The 21,067-nt window shown below is 37.2% G+C and overlaps 1 protein-coding gene across 1 annotated transcript in view; it reads left to right on the forward strand.

Annotated features, from left to right (window-relative positions):
- Window positions 1-20,603, forward strand: part of CDC123 (cell division cycle 123) — a 54,170-nt gene extending 33,567 nt beyond the window's left edge. Inside the window, exons 7-13 of the mRNA XM_055332175.1 lie at window positions 3,244-3,292; window positions 6,765-6,840; window positions 9,091-9,213; window positions 9,673-9,701; window positions 16,410-16,538; window positions 19,657-19,794; window positions 20,358-20,603. Coding sequence (XP_055188150.1) covers window positions 3,244-3,292; window positions 6,765-6,840; window positions 9,091-9,213; window positions 9,673-9,701; window positions 16,410-16,538; window positions 19,657-19,794; window positions 20,358-20,384 — 571 coding nt within the window. The 3' untranslated portion in view covers window positions 20,385-20,603. The remainder of the gene's footprint in view (window positions 1-3,243; window positions 3,293-6,764; window positions 6,841-9,090; window positions 9,214-9,672; window positions 9,702-16,409; window positions 16,539-19,656; window positions 19,795-20,357) is intronic.
- Window positions 20,604-21,067: the final 464 nt, after the last annotated feature.

Below are 21,067 nucleotides of genomic sequence, written 5' to 3' on the forward strand. Positions count from 1 at the left end.
ATGAGAATGAAAAAAATTTGTTATGTGGAACTATTAAAAAAGATGATCAATTACTTTTTTAGATGCATCTGGTATTTATGGTGTTTTGTTTTTTAGCTAAAATCTGAGAGCTTTAATAGCAGCTTTTTTTTTTTTTTCTTTTAGAGAGAGAGCATGTGGGCAGGGCAGGGAGGGACAGAAAAAGAGAGGGAGAAAAGCTGACTCCATACTGAGCTCAGGGCTGGATCTCACAAACCAGAACCGAAATCAAGAGTCGGACACAACCGACTGAGCCTCCAGGTGCCCCTGACAGCCACTCTTGAACGTCCATCCTTGCAGGTTTAGTGCCCTTCCTACCACTTATTTGATTTCGCACCTTTCAGAGCCTTGATGTCCTCATGTGATAAAAATTGATATTAATAGACTTTCTCATAGGATTATTGGTGCCTATTCATTAATACAAGAGAGAACCCATTGCTTTTCAACAAAGCATGTTGGGTGTACTTTTCTTGGTAATTCAGATCATATCTGCCCATCCATGCCTAATTGTTAGTAGGAATAAAAGTTTTTTTCTGAGAAGCTCAGCCAACCAAATAAATTGGAATTGTTATTGTTTGTAGTACAAATTACAAATGATTACAGAGAATTCCAACCTAATCAAATATTCAGGGGAATTGAAAAGCTTTTCAAACTCAATTTTACTTGTAAGTTGCATAAAAGATCTTTAAAAGTATTTTTTGTTTTGTTTGCGTGGGGTTTTTCTTTTTAATAAAAATGTCTCTCCCCTGCAAGTTTTGCTCACTCTTTAATTGTTAGTCTTCTCCAAGTTTCTGTCATCTGCCTAAGGTGATTGCTTCTATTTACTTCCTCGACTTTAGCTCTAGTACCTATGTGATTACCTCCAGATGATTGTCTTCACCTCCTCCCTCTCTTTGAGTTTCCTTATTTCCAGTTGCTTCTTAGACATCTCTGTGCAGTTCTCCTAGGATGTCTCTAACTCTCCACATACAAACATATTTCTCTACTTCACCCCTGTCACTTGCTTTTCTCTCAGTCTGAGTGAATGGCATTCCCATCACCAGCCAGCCAGGCATCAAAAGAGACCTTGGTCATCCCTACTCCATTTTCCCTCACCCCTCACTTTCAACAAGGCACCAGGCAATATTGGCTTTGCCTCCTGAATATCTTTATAAATATAGTCCTTTCTTCCTCCTCCTCCCACTCCCACTGCAGCAGCTAGACCCTCATCTCCCCCAGGGCTATTGGAACAAGCCTTCTAACTGGTCCCTCCACCTTCCTGCTACTCCTCCCCCCAAGCTATCCAGTACCGTTGCCACAGTGGTATCCTAAAGCCCTCACATCTTTAGAAACTTTTAGCTCCCCATTGTCTATATAATAAAGTATAGCCTCCCTAGAGAGACAAATAAGACCCTTCACAATCTGGATACTCCTCCTCAGCTAAGATTTCTCTCCCAACATCATCTTTTTTTTTTTTTAAACTAGAATATAGTTGACACAATGTTACATTAATTTTGGGTGTAAAACATAGTGATTTAACAAGTCTATATTTTATGGTATGCTCACCGCAGGTGTAGCTGCCATCTCTCCCCGTACAACACTCTTCCAGTGCTACTGATTGGATTGCTCATGCTGTGTCTCTTATCCCCATGACTTACTCATTCTATAACTGGAAACCTGTATCTGCCACCACGCCTCACCCTTTTTGCCCATTCCCCCCTCTCCCCTCCCCTCTGACAGCCAACAGTTTGTTCTCTGTATTTCTGAGTCTATTTCTTATAAACATGAATCTGTTTCTGCTTTTTGTTTAACATGTTTAACATGCCCCATATCTTCTTTATCCATTCATCTATCAATGGACACTTAGGCTGCTTTCTTCTCTTGGCAATTGTAAATAATGCAACAGGGAATGTAGGGGTGCATAAATCTTTTTGAATTAGTGTTTTTGTTTTCCTTGGGTAAATACCCAGTAGTGGAATTACTGGATCATATATATGGTAGTTCTACTTTGACTGTTTTGAGGAACCTCCATACATACTGTTTTCCACGGCAGCTGCACCAGTTTACATCCCCTCCAACCATGCGCAAGGTCTAACCTTGTCTTTTGGCGGTTCTCCTTGAGCTCTACACTCCGTCAGCGCAAATCTGTGGTAGTTCTTTGCATACTGTGTGACAGTTCCCATTTCTCTTCCTGCTTTAGTTCATGCTTCTCTTTGCCTTAAATATGGACCCTTCCCTTCCTGTTGAATGAAGCTTTCTTGACTACCACTTGCCCTTCTCCCACACAACAGAGAGCTTATCAGTTTTTTTCCTTGTGCTATCAGAGTATTTTTATGTTTGCTTTCAGTGTTTTGAAATTCTTTGTTAACTTGTTAGGCTTTCCCCACCAGATTAACTTCCTAAAGAACAGGGGACTCAGTGCATTTTAGCATTCCTGGTGCCTGGCTAGTCCTTGGCATAGGAAGGCATTTAATAAAAGCATTTAGAAAATATATGAAAATTGTTCATGAAATGGAGGATTTTTAGAGGGGGAAGCTGTATACTTAATGAAGGAATGACTAGTTCTGTGAAATTTTTTTTAAATGGCATGCAGGGGAAGGATTGGATTAAGTTTGTGTGGCTTTATTATTATTTTTTTAATTTTATTTATTAATGAGAGACACAGAGAGAGAGAGTGGCAGAGACACGGGCAGAGGGAGAAGCAGGCTCCATGCAGGGAGCCTGACGCAGGACTCAATCCTGGGTCTCCAGGATCAGGCCCTGGGCTGAAGGCAGTGCAACTGCTGAGCCACCCGGGCTGCCCAAGTTTGTGTGGCTTTAGATGGTAGAGGTAATGTCAACAGAGAAAGTATATTTCTGGTTTAGCCATAAAGAAGGCAATGAGAATTATAGAATAGCAGCGCCATCCTGCCTTCATTGGGAATCTATAGTTTGACAGTCTGAGTTTTAGTTCTGGCTCGCTCACTAAATTTGTCATTTTTGGGCCTAAGTGTCTTTGTTTTTTGACAGAAAAATGGAGATAATAGTAGTTTGTATGGTTATTTTGAGGACTAGTGAAATACTATTTTGGGGTGCCTCAGCTAATGTCTGAGATTGAATAGTGCTTAATAAATGGTCATCAGATTTGAATTAGCCTCCTGTTCCTGGATTCTTCTAGTAAAACCTTACGCTCACATTGGATGTAAGTAAGGTGTATACATAAACTGGCACCAAAAAAATTACTCAATTGCCTTTTTTCTCTTAAAGATTTATTCATTGTACTGATGATTCTCCAGATCCTTGTATAGAATATGAGGTAAGTATTTATTTTTTAAATCTCGAAATTGATAATCCTAAATGAAGATGTGTTGGAAATTGCTATTTATTTTTAAGCAAAATGAATAAAATTTTTTGGATCAATTTCTCTGGGAACCTAGAGCCACTGAATTTTTAAATTTAGGAAAAATTTATGTACAAGTATATACACAGGTATATACGCTATATACATACTATGGAATGTACGTATTTTATAATAAAACAAATACCTTTATGCTCATCATCTGGCTTAAGCTGGGTAAGGTCTTTAACCTAGTAGATGAAGAAAAATATAATCATCACCATTTTACCATTTAGGCCTGGTGGACCTTTTTATTTTTTTTACATTGTTCACTCATTTTACAGATTACATAAAATTAAAATGAAAGGATTGTGGAAAACATTTTTAGAAATAACTAAGAATTCAAACATAGCAAACCCAAATTTGTATTCCATATTTTCCTAGTTTGAAGGTATATACTCCTCCCCTGCCACATAACCCTCCCTGAAATGGGCAGTGTTCTTGGATGCAACTCCGTACTTGTCAACAGTTATGAGTGAATCTGGAACATACTTTTCTTTTAAATCTTGATTCCAGGTATCAACTACATCTCTGATAGGCTCTTGCTTATCATTATTCCTGGTTCTTCTTGCACTTGGATTGTCAAAATGTAATACTTTTTAAAAACTTTGACCGCGGGATCCCTGGGTGGCGCAGCGGTTTGGCGCCTGCCTTTGGCCCAGGGCGTGATCCTGGAGACCCGGGATCGAGTCCCACGTCGGGCTCCCGGTGCATGGAGCCTGCTTGTGTCTCTGCCTCTCTCTCTCTCTCTCTCTCTCTGACTGTCATAAATAAATAAATAAATAAATAAATAAACAAACAAAAAAAAAAAAAAAAAAAAAACTTTGACCGCTCATAGTTTGTTGAAGAGTTGTGGTCATCCTGCTCCATAATTGCAAACCAATTGCATTTTTGGATGTGTAACGTCAGTTAGAATTAGTCCAATGGTCGTTTTAAAAAAATTCTTCATTAAAAAAGAAAAATTCATTGTTTGCTTCCAGTCCCCTTTGCATAGACATGCTTTTAAAACTTGTCCACTGACTCACTGTACCAAGAAATTTTTAGTGTGTTGAGTGTATATTGGTAGATCTTCTGTGATTATACAACATTTGTAGAACAGTTAATTTACTATTTACTAGGCAACCAAACTGGATCTTTGAGCACGTATTATAATTGAAGCTTTTTACGTACCAGTTGTGAAGGTTTTTTTTACTTAATAGCATAGTATGAGCGTTTTCCCAATCATTAAACATCTTTTATAACATTCTTTTTTATGTATATATTATATTCTCATCTATTGTCTCACTGAACAAACATCTATTAAACACCTGCTGTGTCTTATCACTTGGTGCTAGAAAAGACAAAATGACAAAGATGATTTCCGAAGTCTTGCCCTGAGGCATAATCTTTGTTTGAGATGTCATCTTCTAGCCTTGAGATTCATTTCACCTGCAGTTTGCTCTTTATTGCTTTTTGGGGAATATGCCATCATCATGTTAGTGCATAGGGTTTAAAACTCAGTTTTAAAAGCTCAGGGAAGTGATATTCTTAGAATAATTAAAATGAAAAAAGTTGCAAGCAGAATGCTATATATGGGCTATATATGGTGTATTCCTTCTGTGTATTTAAAAAGATATATACATATTTTCCATGCTCATATGTTTGTAGATTACTTCTGGAAGGCTATATGAGAAATTGACAGTTTACCTCTGAGGAGGAGGACAGAGGGACTGGATGGGGTGGAGGGGACAATTCACATTTTTACCCTTATGTATTTATCAACTATACAATGTATGTGTTACCTTTTTAAAACATTATTTTAATAAAGATTATGCAAATTTTCCCAAAAAATTAATGTTAGTTTACAATTGCTTATGTCTTTGTTGCTTAAATAAAAATTACTGTAACCCTAAAAAATTATACTTGCCAGTATCAGCTTTTAATAGATGACAACTGTGTAAATTTTTAGTTTTTTACTTGTTTAATAGTTTCTTTTTAAAAAATACAGCATGTAAAAAAAAATATAGCATGTATAAAACTTGAGTAAGAGCACACAATAATGAAAATTGAAATCAGTGCATTAAAAAAAGGAAATCAGTGCATTTTAAAATCTTAGGCATATTTTAACAGTATTTTTTTTAAGAAGAGCAACTTACTATTAAAAATTTAAAAGTATGAGAAAATATGAGGAACTTACCACCTGGATATATCCTCAATATTAGCGTTTGACATTTAGCTTCCCTTTCCTGAGATAAGTGTGTATGTGTGTGTGCATATATACACTCTCTTCATAAAATACTTTGCATACCATTTTTTTTCACTTACAGTGTGTATTTTGCTAATTCATGGACTATTTTTTTATATCAGGATTTTTAGTGGCTGTTTATCTTATATTTTTACTGTTTTGCTTTGTAACATTTTTTAAGCACCTGCTAGGTGTTACATACTTGTGCTGGGAACATAAAGATGAATAAGGCCCAGTTCCTTGCCCTTGCCCAGTTGCCAGTTAGGAGGGAAGAGAGACTTGCATCAAATTATCATAGTACAACTGGGTATGTATATGCATACTACAGAATATTAGGTGCAAGAAACTGGGAGCACAGGATATGAGAAGGGAGGATACTGAGACCACTGGAGAGAATTCTAAGAATGGGGCTTTATGTAATTCCAGCTCCGTCTCTGAGGTCTTAAAGGGCAGAGGTGTATGCCAGCATAAGGAAGGCTGGAGGCATTGACCACTTATTACAGTTATACTTCAAAAGAGTATGACTAGTTTTCTCCAGAGAACATTTTAAAACAAACTCAAAAGCATACATTTCTCAACTATATAGTATTTATAAAATTATAGCAATTCAATAGTATAGAGTATTTATACATGATAAATAATTAATTATAGTAGTAGAACCCACTTATGACTTGGACCAGTGATGGAATTTGCTTTATTTTAAAGTACTGGCAAAATCACAGGAGAGTTATAGTGATTTTTAGTGATGAATCATAATAATTTTATCAGAGTAATCCTTACCCAGTGGTGCTAAGGTAGATAACTTGGATATCCTTTTATTTTTTTTATATACTTGAGGGGTGAAGAATGTAACGAATTGCAGGGCAGCTATACACAATGATGACAGGATTTGCCTTTATTGTCCTTGGATTTGTATATTATGTCAGAACTCAATGTGATAAGTGACAAAGATGCATTTTGTCGTAAAGAATTTTAACAGCGTTTCCCCCACTGACTGGACTAATAAATCTGTCCCCCACATCTCATGAGAAAAATGGTGTATGTTGCCTTTTCCAAACTATTTGATAATGGCAGTTATTAAGATATATGCTTAGCATAAAATTGTCTGTTAGATCAGTGAATATTCCCTTGTTACATGGTTGTGTTACATTATTCCTCTCTTTACAGCTTGTTCTTCGAAAATGGTGTGAATTAATTCCTGGGGCTGAGTTCCGATGTTTTGTCAAGGAAAACAAGCTTATTGGTAAGTTTTTCTTACCCTTTAAAAGAAGAAAAGCTTTTTTTTTTTTTTTAAGTTTATTTATTTTACCTTTTTTTTTTTTTTTTTAAGTAAACTCTACCCTACACATGGGGCTTGAATTCAAAACCCCAAGATCAAGAGTCACATGCTCCACCACCTGAGCCAGCCAGGCATCCCTAAAGTTTATTTATTTTTAGTAATCTCTGCACCCAACATGGGGCTCAAACTCATGACCCTGAGATCAAAAATCACATGCTCCTTCAACTGAGCCAGCCAGGCACCCCAAGACAACAAGCTTTTTTTTTTTTTTTTTTTTTTTTTATAAATTAATTTTTATTGGTGTTCAATTTACCAACATACAGAATAACACCCAGTGCTCATCCCGTCAAGTGTCCCCCTCCGTGCCCGTCACCCATTCACCCCCACCCCCCGCCCTCCTCCCCTTCCACCACCCCTAGTTCATTTCCCAGAGTTAGAAGTCTTTATGTTCTGAGACAACAAGCTTTTGATGGAAGTGAATTTCTAGTAATTAGGTGAGGGTGGTAATCACTCTTTATCTCAGATGCTACCTCTAACCAGTTGGTAGTGACTCTGGAATTCTATGTTGACAATGCTTCTGAAGCCATATTCAGTTTCCATAGAAAAGAATCTTGTCCATTAATCATGTCTGTCTGGATTCTGGAGATGAAAGTGATTGTCTTGACCATTCCCAGTTTAGGATATGTATCATGTTACCTGCTTTCTCTTTGGAACTTTCCTGAGTACTAACAACATACTATTTACTTTAAGCATCATAAAAAGCCAAGTTTTGGGATCTTTATTTCTATTATTGGAGCAGTGTTTATTATTCTAGCAAGAGGAAATATGTGGAAAAAATAAGTGCATTACTTTAAAAGCCACCCATTTTCTTCCTCGGATTACTGTTTAGTTAGCTGTGATGTATTCAAGTATTGAAGGTAATCTTTTTTTAATCTTTGCATGTTTTCCATGCAGTAAAACTAACCTTCAACCAAGAAAAGTGTGATTTGAATAGAACCACATCAGTACTATTTAAAAAAATTTTTAAATTTATTGTTTAAATTTTTATTTATTTATTATTATTTTCTTTTTTAGAGAGGGAGAGAGAGAGAATCTTTTTTTTTTTTTTAAGATTTTATTTATTTATTTATGAGAAACACGGAGAGAGAGAGGCAGAGACACAGGCAGAGGGAGAAGCAGGCTCCAGGCAGGCAGCCCAACGTGGGACTCAGTCCCGGGACTCCAGGATCACGCCCTGGGCCCGAAGGCAGAGGCTCAACCATTGAGCCACCCACGCGTCCCGAGAGAGAGTATCTTAAGCAGGCTTCTTGCTCAGTGTGGAGTCCCATACACAGCTCAGTGTCGCAGCCCTGAGATTATGACCTGAGCTGAAACGAAGAGTTGGATGCTTAACCTACTGTGAGCCACCCGGGTTCCCCAAATCAGCACTACTTAGTGATTGTGATGTTGACACCTGTTAACTTACCTAAAAGAAACTTGGGGTGTTTGAGTTTATCATATTATTAGATATTCTTGGAGAAACTGCAATACAAGTACAGCAAAAGAAGGGAATCATACTGGCATTGATTAAGAAATTGAGTGGAAGCCCTTCTTTCAGAATAGAAAACTTTTCCAAGGCCTAGAACAAATTGAGGGAGTTTTTACAATAATCCCTTTAGTATATTTGGAATAAAATCAGCAAGTTACTCTAAAGAAAGGAATGTTTACTTTTCTATGGCTTGAAATATCAGGCTTGTGAAGGCAGAGTAACATGTGTGAATAGGAAAAATAGCCTGTTTCTATGAAATATGATATGAATTGGAAGACATATAGAATACTTTAAGTTTCCCAAAGAAATCTACCAATTTGTAGAAACTTTGTTGGAAAAAATCAAAGAAGAAGCCACTGACTATGTGTATGGGTTCAAAATTATTTTTTACATTATAAACATATTTATGACAATTCTTTCCATTACACTAAATAAAAATAGAAACTATTTTCTAAAGACTGCATGACAACATGGAACTTAGGATATACCTAGCCATATGAATGGATAACTTTTTACAACTGGTAAGTTTTATATTATGTATATAAAAATGCTGAATCATGTATTTGTAATATTCATCTGATTGGTCTTCTGATCTGCTTTAAGGGTTCACTCAAAACGACATTGAAATTACATTTTGGTGTTTTTGAAAAGAAAGTAATGTGTAATCTAAAATATTTTCTTGTCAGGTATTTCTCAGAGGGACTATACACAGTATTATGATCATATTTCTAAACAAAAGGAAGAGATTTGCAGATGCATACAAGACTTTTTCAAGAAACACATACAGTACAAATTCTTAGATGAAGACTGTGAGTATTTTTTATTGATCTAGTGAAATGAAGTACATGAACTTTCCAAATGAAATACATGATGAATCTTATTTCATGATGGTGCAGATTTTTTTTTAAGGATTTTATTTATTTGAGAGAGAGAGCACAAATGAGAGGAGGGGCAAAGAGAAATACACTCCCTGTTGAGCAGGGAACCTGGTATGGGGCTGGAGATCATGACCTGGGCTAAAGGCAGTTGCTTAGCTGACTGAGACACCCAGGCACCCTAGTGGTGCAAGTTTTAAAACTGGATTTGACCACTATATTTTAAGCATTTTTCTGTATTACTATTTGGTATTACTGATAGTTTACATGTTAATTTTACCTTATTTTAATCAGTCACTTTTTATTACCACGGCAGTTATTTTCTTATCATTTTAGATATATAATATATATATGATAGTTCACTTTTAACTTTGAATTTTTTCTCCTTTACAGTTGTGTTCGATATATATAGAGACAGTAGGGTAAGTAACAATTATCTGATATGCTTTAAAATCAGGGCTGGTCTTACGGAGTGCGTAGCTGTTATGTATGTAAGGGGCCACCGCTCAAAAAATACTTTCTCAAACCAGCTAAGATGTTTGAAATTCATCATGGTCAGGAATCTCCCTTAACATATACTTAATATTAGGAGACACAGTATTGTCAATAGACGTGGGTCTGGCGTGTGTTTTTCTGTTTTACATTTTAAATGCTAAATGTCTCAAGTGCCCACCATCCAACCTAAGAAGTAGAGTTTGTTTTTATTTTTAAAAAGATATATTTATTTAAATGTGGCTGGGAGTTTGTCATATGATATTTAGATAATTATTTTTAGTCAACTAAAAGAACCTTAGCATGGTTGGAATTGATTTTATCTTTAAGATGAAGATGAAGGTTCACTTATTTTAAATCTTACTTGTACAATGAAAAAGAGAACAAAACCCTGACTTCATAAATCCTACAGCAGAGGTTTAATTATCAAGACATGCAAATTTTCAAAGAAATTTGGGTCACTAAATGTACTGTGATTAGAGCTCATTGACTTAGCTGCTGAGAGGACAGCAGGTGTGTTTTCCGAATATGTGACCATATGTTTTCCAAATGTTACCCACATATTTCTCATTCCCTCTCCAAGCTCATATCAGCTTCACTGTTGTGATGCTTGCAATACCTTTGAATCATTTTTTTGACAAAAGGATATGGCCCATATGGTAATGTCCCAAAGTAACAGTTAACTGTTGACTTGCCTCTATTTAGACAAAAGACATCACATACTCTGTTTTCATCTCTATGTCTTCAAGGGTGAGAATATCTATTAAGAGTTAGAAAGAGGGGGATCCCTGGGTGGCGCAGCGGTTTGGCGCCTGCCTTTGGCCCAGGGTGCGATCCTGGAGACCTGGGATCGAATCCCACTTCGGGCTCCTGGTGCATGGAGCCTGCTTCTCCCTCTGCCTATGTCTCTGCCTCTCTCTCTCTCTCTCTCTGACTATCATAAATTAAAAAAAAAAAGAGGGAAAGAGGAATGATAAATTGTATAAGGAAGAGGGATGTTACTTTACACTTTCAATCCAGTGAAAAAAACCTTAGAGAAAGGATGGGAAGCTGGTGTGATAGAATGGATAAAAACTGGAGCTGATCGACAGGAGCCCAGGCTCTAGTCCCGGCTCTGCTTCTCACCAATATACAGACACCAGTCTCTCCATAGAGAGAGCATCCATAGAGAGCTTGTACTGTCAGATGCCATGCTTCTAACAAGAGGCTTCCAACAAGAGGATTTCCTGACCTACAAAGAGCATACCTTTGAGACAAATATTCTAGGGACTTGGCCTGGTCATAAGTGGGATCAAATCAATTAGTGAGTGAGTAAACCTAGCTTATTACCCTAATGTGCAGCTCAGAAGAACTTTACTTGTATTTAACTTAGGTTATCCATATAATCCTGTGAGGTATGTATTATTCTCACTTTATAGATATTAAAACCGAAGCAGTTATATTTTAATGCAGTCATGTTTAATGGCATTTAAAAATTCGGAATTCGCCAAGGTCTCTCAGTATTTCCCTAGAAAATGTCCAGGTCTGCTTTGATTCATATTGTTAGCAGGTCAGTGCAAATATGTAATTTGGTGAAAGAGCTATATGAATGTCTTAAGTGAAGTTGGACTGTACAGAAGCAATTACTGCTATGATCTAACAGAACTGAAAGTAGTTGCATATTTTTAAAATGAGAAACATACCAGTATAAACATTCTGAGAAGAGATTTAAACCATGATGTAAAACACATTTGCATTTGCTCAGTGGCACTTGTATCACTTTTTGTTAGGCACTTTGTTGAATATATGGTTTTATGACTATTGTGGAAAACTAACTCTTTTTGGTAGTCTCTCATATGCAGTGGAACTTGTATAAGTTCCAAATGGGGTATATTTGAGTCTGGTAATATTTTGATGTGTCTACTTTCTTACTGCAGTGGGCAAGTTGACTCAGTATTGATAGATTCACTGTTGCTATCAGTGTTGATAGTCACATGACTATCCTATGTCAGAGATGGCTACACATTCACTAGGTCTGGGATGAGGCCTTGGTATATGTGTTGTAAGGAGCTGCTTAAGTGACACATAACTAGAATTTAGAATAACTACTTTAGAGACTTGAAAAATTATTGTGGTTTTCCTTATGTATTATTTTAGTGACAGCTATTGTTTTATTACTAATTACATTGCTTTAAGGACTGAACATGTCTGGTCTTGAGTCTATGATATTGTTGAGGTAGGCTTTACAACTTGGTCACTTTTATTTTACTGTTCTTTGTGTGGTTGAAAAATTACAACTAATATGTGAAGTATTCTGTAGATGTTTGTTAGATTAAGCTTGGTAATAATTGTGAAAATATTTTTGTATCTTATGAATGAAATGATGTCGGTAGAGACCTTCAAAATAATGCAGATTTGGGGGAATGGATGGGATATAGATGTAATAAGATTGGCCATGGGGTTCAACAAGATAATTGTTGAAACCGAGTGGTGGGTTGTGGGGTTCTTTATATTTTGTCTACTTTCTATATGTTTAAACTTTTCCATATAAATTTAATTCTAAAAACTGTGAAAAAAATCTATATCTTCCCTAATTTTTCATCTACTTAATTTATCAGTTACTGAAAGAGTATGTTAAAATCTCCTGCTTTCTCATTCTGTCAGTTTTTGTGTTATATATCTTGAGGTTATGTTTTTAGACAAGAACATATGTTATGTTTATAATGGTTTTGTTTTCCCAGTGAATTCTCATCATTAGGCACTGACCATATCTCTATTCCTAAGAATGTTTTTCGTGGTTTTTGCATTAAAGTATGTTTTGACTGATACTGATAGTGTTACTACAGTGTTTTTTTTGGTCTGAGAATTTACCTTTTTCCCTTTTTTTTAGCTGTTAGGTTTTAGGTTTGTGCATGTATCTTGTAAGTGGCATATTGCTGGGTTTTGTTTTTTAAAAATGGACAATTTCTGGTTTTTAACAGGTGGGTGTAGTATGCATATATTGTATTTGATATCTGAATGTTTTATAGCATCTTATCTTGAGTTTGCAATTTACTTTTCTGTTTTTGTTTTCTCCTTTGATTTGTATTACTGTTTTTTCTTTATTCTTACCACCCTACTCTTCCTCTGCAAAATTTTGAAGTTTTATTTTGTATTTGTTACTTTGGTAGTTATCATGAAATCTTAGTATGATTATTTAATAAGTTCAAAAGTTAATCTCACTTCCTGTTGCCCTCATGGTACAAGGACGTTGGAACTAATTCCCAGTGCCTGCTTACATCTTACATGTGATTTCTGATTTTTGGTTCTATTTTATATTTAATATCCCTAAATCAGTTATGACTATCACTGTTCACTTTCTTTGCTTACCAGTGCTTCTTACTACTGCTTTTTGAATGCAATTTCTCTTTAGTAGTATATACTTTAGTAGAAAATCTCTTACCATTGGCTGGAGAAATTGTTTAGCTTTCATGCGTGGCAGGCTTAGCTGGGTATAGAATTTTTGGCTGACCAGTTCTGTTGTCTCAGCATGTTGGAAACACTGCTGCGTTGTTGTTGGCATTTTTTTTTTCCTTTTCTTTTTGTCTTTTTTGAGTACTTCCTAGGTCTAAGAATTCATTTCCTTTGTCAGTTGTGAGGCACTCTCAGCTATCTTTTCAAATGTTACCTCTTTTTGTCTTTTGTCCTTGGGAAATCTGTTTTGAGGAGTGTTAGCACATCTCATTTTATCCTCATGTGTCTCAATATCCTTGTTTTCCACCTCCATTCTTTACTGTGTTGTGTAATTTTCTCAGATATATCCTCTGATCACTAGTTCTCTCAGCTGTATCCGATTGGATACATTTAACCTTTCACTAAGTTTAAATCGTATTAGCTATATTTTTTCATACCTGTAGGTTCCATTTGGTAAATTCAGTTCTGTGTATTCTTTTTTTCATAGTATCTTGTGTCTTAGGGTTTTGATATCTTTTATATTTTCAATCACTTTTTAAAAAGATTTAATTACTTATTTTAGAGAGTGCACACAATTGCGGGGATGGGGGGTGTGGCTGAAGGAGAAGGAAAGAGAGAGAACCCCATGGCCAGAGCGCAGAGCAGGGCACAGGGCCCAATCTCACGACCCTGAGATCACGGACCTGAACCGAAATTAAGAGCCAGATACCAAACTGACTGAGCCACCCAGGCATCCCTGTATTTTAAATCATTTAAAACTATTGAATTTTTTTGGTCAGAGTTTTTGAGAAATAATTTACATAAAGTAAAATTCATCCTTTTTTAGGGTATAGTTCTATGAGTTTTGACAAATACATCCATTTGTGTAACCACTACTGCAGTCAACATGTAGAACTCTTATCACTTCCCCAAATTTTCTCATGACCTTCGTTGCACCCTAGTCTCTGGCAAACACTGCTCCATAAAACCTATTGAGTTTTAAACTTTTTGGTTGAGAATATATTCACATTGCTTAAAAATTAAATCAATGTGAAAATACATGTAGAAAGTCTTTCTCTTACCATGTTCCTCTGTAATCCCAGAGGTATACTTTTATTAGTATCTTATGTATTTCTTGATGCAAAAACAGGCAATATACTTAAGTTTTTCCATCTTTCATACACAAGAGTTAGCACATGATATACTCTGCACCTTGCTTTATATACGTTTGTTTAAAAAATTGTGTTTTGGAGAGCTTTCTAGTTTCTTACAATGGTGTATTTCCTTTTGTGGATATATTATATAGTTTACCATTTTCCTGTTGATGAACACATAGCTTATTTCTAGTCTTTTACAAACTGTGCTGTGAATAATTCTGTGTACATGGATTGTGCATGTGTGTTGGACTGAGCTCTTTGAAGGAATGGATTTTGTGTTATTGATCTTTATGCTCCGTTGCTTAGTAGTGCTTGGTGTGTAGAGATTTATTTGGGCAGGTAGTGGGATGGTTAGTTGGTAGATATCAGGAAGGTCAGTGTGACCACTCTTATCTGATGGATTGCCTAAAAACAGAATTTCTCAGGATGTCTTGTGCCTGAGATGTCACGTAAAAAACACATTATAGCTATAAAATCCTCATCTTGATAGTTTCATGCCTGATGACAGCTGGTTTCTTTTTTCCTTTGTGAACTAGAGGATGCCTTCTAACTACAGAACAAACTCCGCCAGCTATCCCAACAGTGGTGATTTGTTTTTGTTTTTTATTTGTTTTGCTTGCTTTTATAGTATGGCATATTTTTAGCATGTAGAGCTCAATATTCCTATACTAACAAGTGTGATAGGGTTTTTCTCCCCCCCCCCTTTAATAAAGAGGTGGTTTTATTGGTTATAAAAACTCAAGTAGAAAGAGTTTAGAGGTTAGAAAATACCCATTTTGTTAAAGTAACATACAGTATGTTAAAGGCATATTAGTAATTACCCCAAAGCAAAGCTAAAGTCACACAAAGAAGTTGATTAATGGCTGACTTTTTTTTTCACACAAACAATGTCCAAGTGGTTGTGGAATCTGTTTGAGGAAACAGCTCAGGTGGCAAGAAAGAGTTGCAGGTTTTCTCCTGGGGGGATTGTATATAATTGGAAACTTACCAAAAAGTATGTGGTTCAAACTTCCTATAATGGTTCTTGGCTACTTACTAGATATTTCTGACATTTGAAGCTCGTCCTAATAAGATGTTTCTCATCTTTCTTAAATGATGAGAAACAGTACTAGAGATTAATAATGCCGGCTCAGCAGTCTAGTTCCTTAGGTTGATATAATTTTATACACATACATCTGTTCAAGACATGATTACATATTTAATTCTCAACAGCAAAACAATACAATTGAATGTTTCAGTGAGAAAAGTCAAGAGGAACAAAGATAAAAATTTCGAGGAAGCATTTACTAAATGTCACATGTATCTCTGTGATCAGATGTGGCTTTAATATCTTGGCAGGATTTCACAGATTTCCCCAGGTCTGTTATGTCAGTGCTATGCCACTTTATATCCTAGGATGCACCTGATTCTAACCAAACTTAGTATAACTAGGTCAGAAGTATTTCCCTGAGTCTGGAACCTATAGGATTGCCCACCAGTACTCAGAACAAAAGATAGAAATTTCTTTTAAAGGTTGATATTTTTCTTGTCCCCTTCATGTGTCACACGCTCTATCATACAAAGCAAATATTACATTAAGATTAAAGAGAACTCAGAATTTTCCTACGTTTTTTAAGGATTTTTTTAAGCCCCCCCCCCCCCCTTGCAGCAGCCTGTCAAGGGTAAGGAAGGTGCTTTGCCTCTGCCTTGCTTGCTCAGGCAAGATAACTGCAGGCAGCTTGAAAGCATTCTAGTCATGCTATTTTGGTGGAACCATTCTGTGAGATTGTCCTTTCTCCTGCTTGGATTTTTGACTTAGAATTCCTGTGTGATTTAGGCAGGAGTTGGCATATCCACCTTTGTCAGTGCTTTCACTGGCAGCCTTCACTCTGGATCCCTCACCGCTTTCTTTAGACGAGTGGCCCTTTCTCAGCTGGGACCTGGAGAAACTCTTTTGAAATAAATCACAGTAACTTCAAGATTATCACTTAGGTAAAACAATACGAAGATGATCTTTTGGATAAGACAGGTGACAGACTTGAAGTGTTTGTTTTTATACTGTACTTACTAGTTTTTCTGTCTGTACTCTAGGGGAAGGTGTGGCTGATTGATTTTAATCCGTTTGGGGAAGTAACCGATTCACTGCTGTTTACTTGGGAAGAGCTGATATCTGGAAGAAACTTAAAAGGTGATTTTAGTGAAGGAGATGCCCTGGAGCAGGTAAGAGGATCAAGGAGGATACACAGGAAACCTTCCAATCCACTAAGTAATTGCTCGCTTGTTCTTTAAGCACTAACACAGATTTACTAATAGATACATGCTCATGGAGGTGACCAAAAAGGGTGTGTGCATTGTGATTCACCTGGAAGAATCTTGACCCTGGGTCAGTTCCTTAGTTGACTCTGATCCTAGCCCTAGGCTCCTGACCCCTGACAGAGTAAAACTGTGCAGGTGCCCAGATGGGGGTCTTGTCATAGTCCTAACCCCATCAAGGGGGCCCTACTGCAGTGTCTCCCTCACCAGCTTTCTCTTCCACCCATGGTGGCCTTCCACACCCCTGTGGAGCCCCTCAGACCTCCTTGCCCATCCTCTCTTCCTCCTCTCAGCAGATGATTCCACATCCCTCTTCACAGGAAGAGAATCCGCTGGTGATATTGTGTGATTGTCCTCAAACCTCTGAGCATCCCTGTATCCCTCCTCCTCAGTCTCATAGTTCCACTTGCTCAGCATGCTGTTCCTTACTCCCTCCTGATAACCCGGTGCTGCCTCCCACTCCTTCCTGTCCCACCCTGTCTGTGTTCAGGTATCTTCTGTCCAAAGAGACAAACCTCCTTCAACCTCATGTCTTCAGCCAGCAGCTCTGTCTCCTCACCTTCACAGCCAGACTTTCTTTGAACAGCACCTTTGTGTTGCCCTTCTCTGCTTATAAAAGTAATACATGCCCATTTTTAAATAAAGAGCATTCTGATATTACCATAGTCCTTCCACCTTAAGAACCACGCTATACGTTTTTTCTATCGTATTTCGTATACTTTGGTATATATAACATGCCTGTATACACACACATAAACTTTTAAAAATAAATGAGATTGTGCTACATATGTGTTATCTTTGAGTGTTTTTTTATATCTTTAAAGAAATAGTTTTATCTTTACATGATTATTTAAAAAAACAGAGAATGAGAAAGAGGCAAAACTGGAAATCCAACCACCTGGAACTTACCATCCTTACCCCTTCAGTTAATATTGTCCAAGTGTGGTTTTATATGCAAACGCACACATCTGTTCACACTAGTGGGATCAAACTAACTTCACTCATGCTATGTGACCCATGTTTTTGTAACTTCTCAGTACTTGTACAGCCTCCCAGTGGCTTCCTCATGTGGCCACCTCCCCTGCCTGCTGCCTCTCACCTGTGTGCCCCTCCATCCCTGCTGTTCCACAGAAACTGCTTTTGGTGAGGGCTCTGCAGGCTCGCTGCGAGTGCCGGTGGACGAGCACAGCAGCATTTGAATATATCACCCTCTTCCGTGTCTTCACTGCATATCTTCCCTTGGTTTCCATGGCACATGCTCTCCTCCTGGGTTTCTTCCTGCCTTTCTGGCTGCTGCCTTGCTTCCAGTGTGAGCATCTTTTCTTTGGTCTTATCCCTGAAATACTTCTTTTCATCATTACTGTGGCAGGGCCCTCTTTGGCCCTATTCCTCTAGATCTGGCTCAAATGGGTATTTTCCTTTTCATGGTACTTGCTCTATTGTGTTGTCTTTGCTATGTCCTGCCCAGACTGTAAGTTTCTGAGCACAGTGGTATCTCTCATGTTCTCCACAGATCTGTGTTGGCCTAGCACAATTCAGCACAGTTGATTTTTGTTAAATTAATGACTGAAAGAATTTTCTTTGTGCTGGCATCTTAGAGTTGGGGGCCATTAAATCTGAATGTCAAGGAAAGAGAATGTAAATTATTCAGCAGAGGGTTATTTTTAAATATGAGGGACACAGTGGATAGAAACAGTTTGTACAAAATACACTCTATGATCCAAATCGTCTTTTTTTTTTTTTTTAATTTAAACAGTGTTGTATTGGAGGTCGGGGGGTAACAGGGAAACAGGAACTGGCTCCTGTCTTTTCCACAGAATTATGTCCTGCATGTCTCCCTGTTCTTATTCCTCTTCACAGAGACCTGGCTTTCTTTCTGGTCCTCACAACTACAAAGCTCTGCTACGGGATTTTTGCCATGGTTATGCCCACTGCCTTCCAAGCCATGCCCAGTCCCTGTATGAGTTCCCAGACCTCATTGGGCTGCTTTCATCATACTTTTCAGTCCCCATGTTCCCTCCTTGGCAAAGGGTTCCCTGACCACCCCTGTGAAGTGGCCTGTGTTTTTCTTCTCTTATTATAACACCCTGTCATAGTGTTCTTAAAACAGCTCTTACTAGCTGAAGTGACCTTGCCATTATATTTATTTGCTTATTTATTGACTGTCTGCCTGTTTGGTTTACCAGTTGATCTCCTATACCTAGGACAAGGTCAGCACAAAGTGGGTGTTTCCTAAGTGTTTGTCAGATGATTGGTCTGTCATAAGATATGGCCTGCTTTCTAGGGCTCTACGGTCCTGTTCCACTCAAGTTCCCGGCCTGTCTCCATCTGCTGGACACCATCCATCCCTCACCTAGATACCTGCCACCCATGAAGTCCAAACCCAAGGCCTTCTGTCTCTGAAATCCTTTTTGGCACAAGGCAACATGTAAATATTAAATGCAAGACTCTAAGCAAGTACATTGAAGAATGTGAAGACTTGTTAAAAATGACACTCAGATTTGCAGTTTTCCATAGGTGCTGAGAGAGATACACAAATGCGTAAGTTAAATGACTAAGAGAAGCACAGAGTGTTAGGAATTCATAGTACTTGCTTGCCCTCCCTATTAACTATATTCTCCAGGGCAATACTTCCCAACTGTGCACCTATAGAAAATGATAGTATTGATAAAGCCCTCTGGCCAGCATGAGATTGCTCAAGGCCAGAGAGAACTAGCCATAGGCCTTGGGCCCATTCAAGGACTAAGGAACCCATATTTGCTGTGCATAGTGGCTGGTAGCATTTAGGGATTGACCACAGCTCTCCATGAGGATACTGTTTTCAGATACTGTGTATTTATTTTCTAGTGAACATGTGGAAATATCCTCAAAATCTTGGTGGTTCTTTTACTTCAGAATCTTACTTTCTTTACCTAGTACAGAAGGGAACATGAAGTTGAAAATGTTAAACTAGCATCTTTTTCACTTCGAAGAATAGACTTAAAAAGGTAATTTCTCATGGACTTCCCTTTTTTTCTTTATAAAGGATTCTCCAGCTTTCCGTTGCACAAACAGTGAAGTGACAGTTCAACCCAGTCCCTATCTGAGTTACCGACTTCCCAAGGACTTTGTAGACCTGTCTACTGGGGAGGATGCTCACAAACTCATAGATTTTCTTAAACTGGTAAAGTATATGTGTACTGAGTACACATATGTGTATATCTTTGTTTTTAAGTTGACTTTGTAATGTTTCATTATACTTCTATACTATCTAGATTATATTTGGTTAGGACATTTTATAATGAAATATATAAAGTAAGCTGAAGGAATAATTTATTGCTTAGAATGATAGAAAATGTATCTTATGATGTTTATGTTTTTTGAATAATTTTCACAAGACTTCTGCTTTTGAAGAAATTCTATATGTTCTTATAGGGCTAAGGTCTAGCTCTCTGCTGTATTATTCAGGGGGAACGTGTGTATTTGTACTGTGTTTCTTTGTGGGAATGTTTGCACAAATGGAAAAAAGAGAAGTATTCAAATACCTGAAGATAACATGCCTAGGAGCCAAAGTGATAAACTTGTCTGATGAATTAATTTAGGCATGTTTTTCCATGATGATTTTCAACCTTATCTGTTGCCAAGGCCTCTAGAAAATTATACTTGCTGACAGAAAAAGTGATCTTGGCTGAACACATATCCCAACTAGAACGTGCTATTTTAATGTATCTTGGTTTCCTTTGACAGAAAAGAAATCAGCAAGAGGATGACTGATGAGAGCGGAGAGTTAAGTCCGATGTAAAGAGGAAACCACCTTGGCATCAGGAGGCTGCTCTGAGCTCACAACTTCCTGAACCCCACTCGGGTTGGGGTGGGAGGCAGCGTGAAATCAATAGCTTTTTATATCCATGTATATTAAGCTGGAAAAAAATGGAGGGACTTTGCTACTTGTAAAAATAAATAATAAATAGATCTTAAACATAGGAAACCATACTGTTCTGATGATAAAATACCTTCTCTGAAATACGTCACTCTTTTGGCTCAGTCTGTTGAGATTTATCTATGTTTCCTTGTGCTATTTATTCTACCTATTGGGTAGATGGGCAAATTTATATTTGTTATACAGAAATGGGTGCTTTTTGAATCATTACTTTTTCATGGAAAAAAATAGAACCTTATATTACTATAGAAAATGTTTTCCTACTTGAGAGGATTTTCATATAATTTTTCCATTGGTTTATCTTTGGTTTGCATATAGCTAAAATAACAGACTTCTCAAGCTATCAGATAACCATGAAAATGTCAGTATATTACAACTAGGTTAATATGTATTAGTAAAACTATCACAGATTTAGTTAGAATTTGGCCTTTTTTAAAAAAACTAGAATTTGGGGGAGGTTTATTCACTTTTTTAGGCTACTATTTGAGTAATTCTTCAGTGCTTTAATTGATGAGGA

Source organism: Nyctereutes procyonoides, unplaced genomic scaffold, assembly GCF_905146905.1.
Source record: "Nyctereutes procyonoides isolate TBG_1078 unplaced genomic scaffold, NYPRO_anot_genome, whole genome shotgun sequence".
Lineage (NCBI taxonomy): Eukaryota > Metazoa > Chordata > Mammalia > Carnivora > Canidae > Nyctereutes > Nyctereutes procyonoides.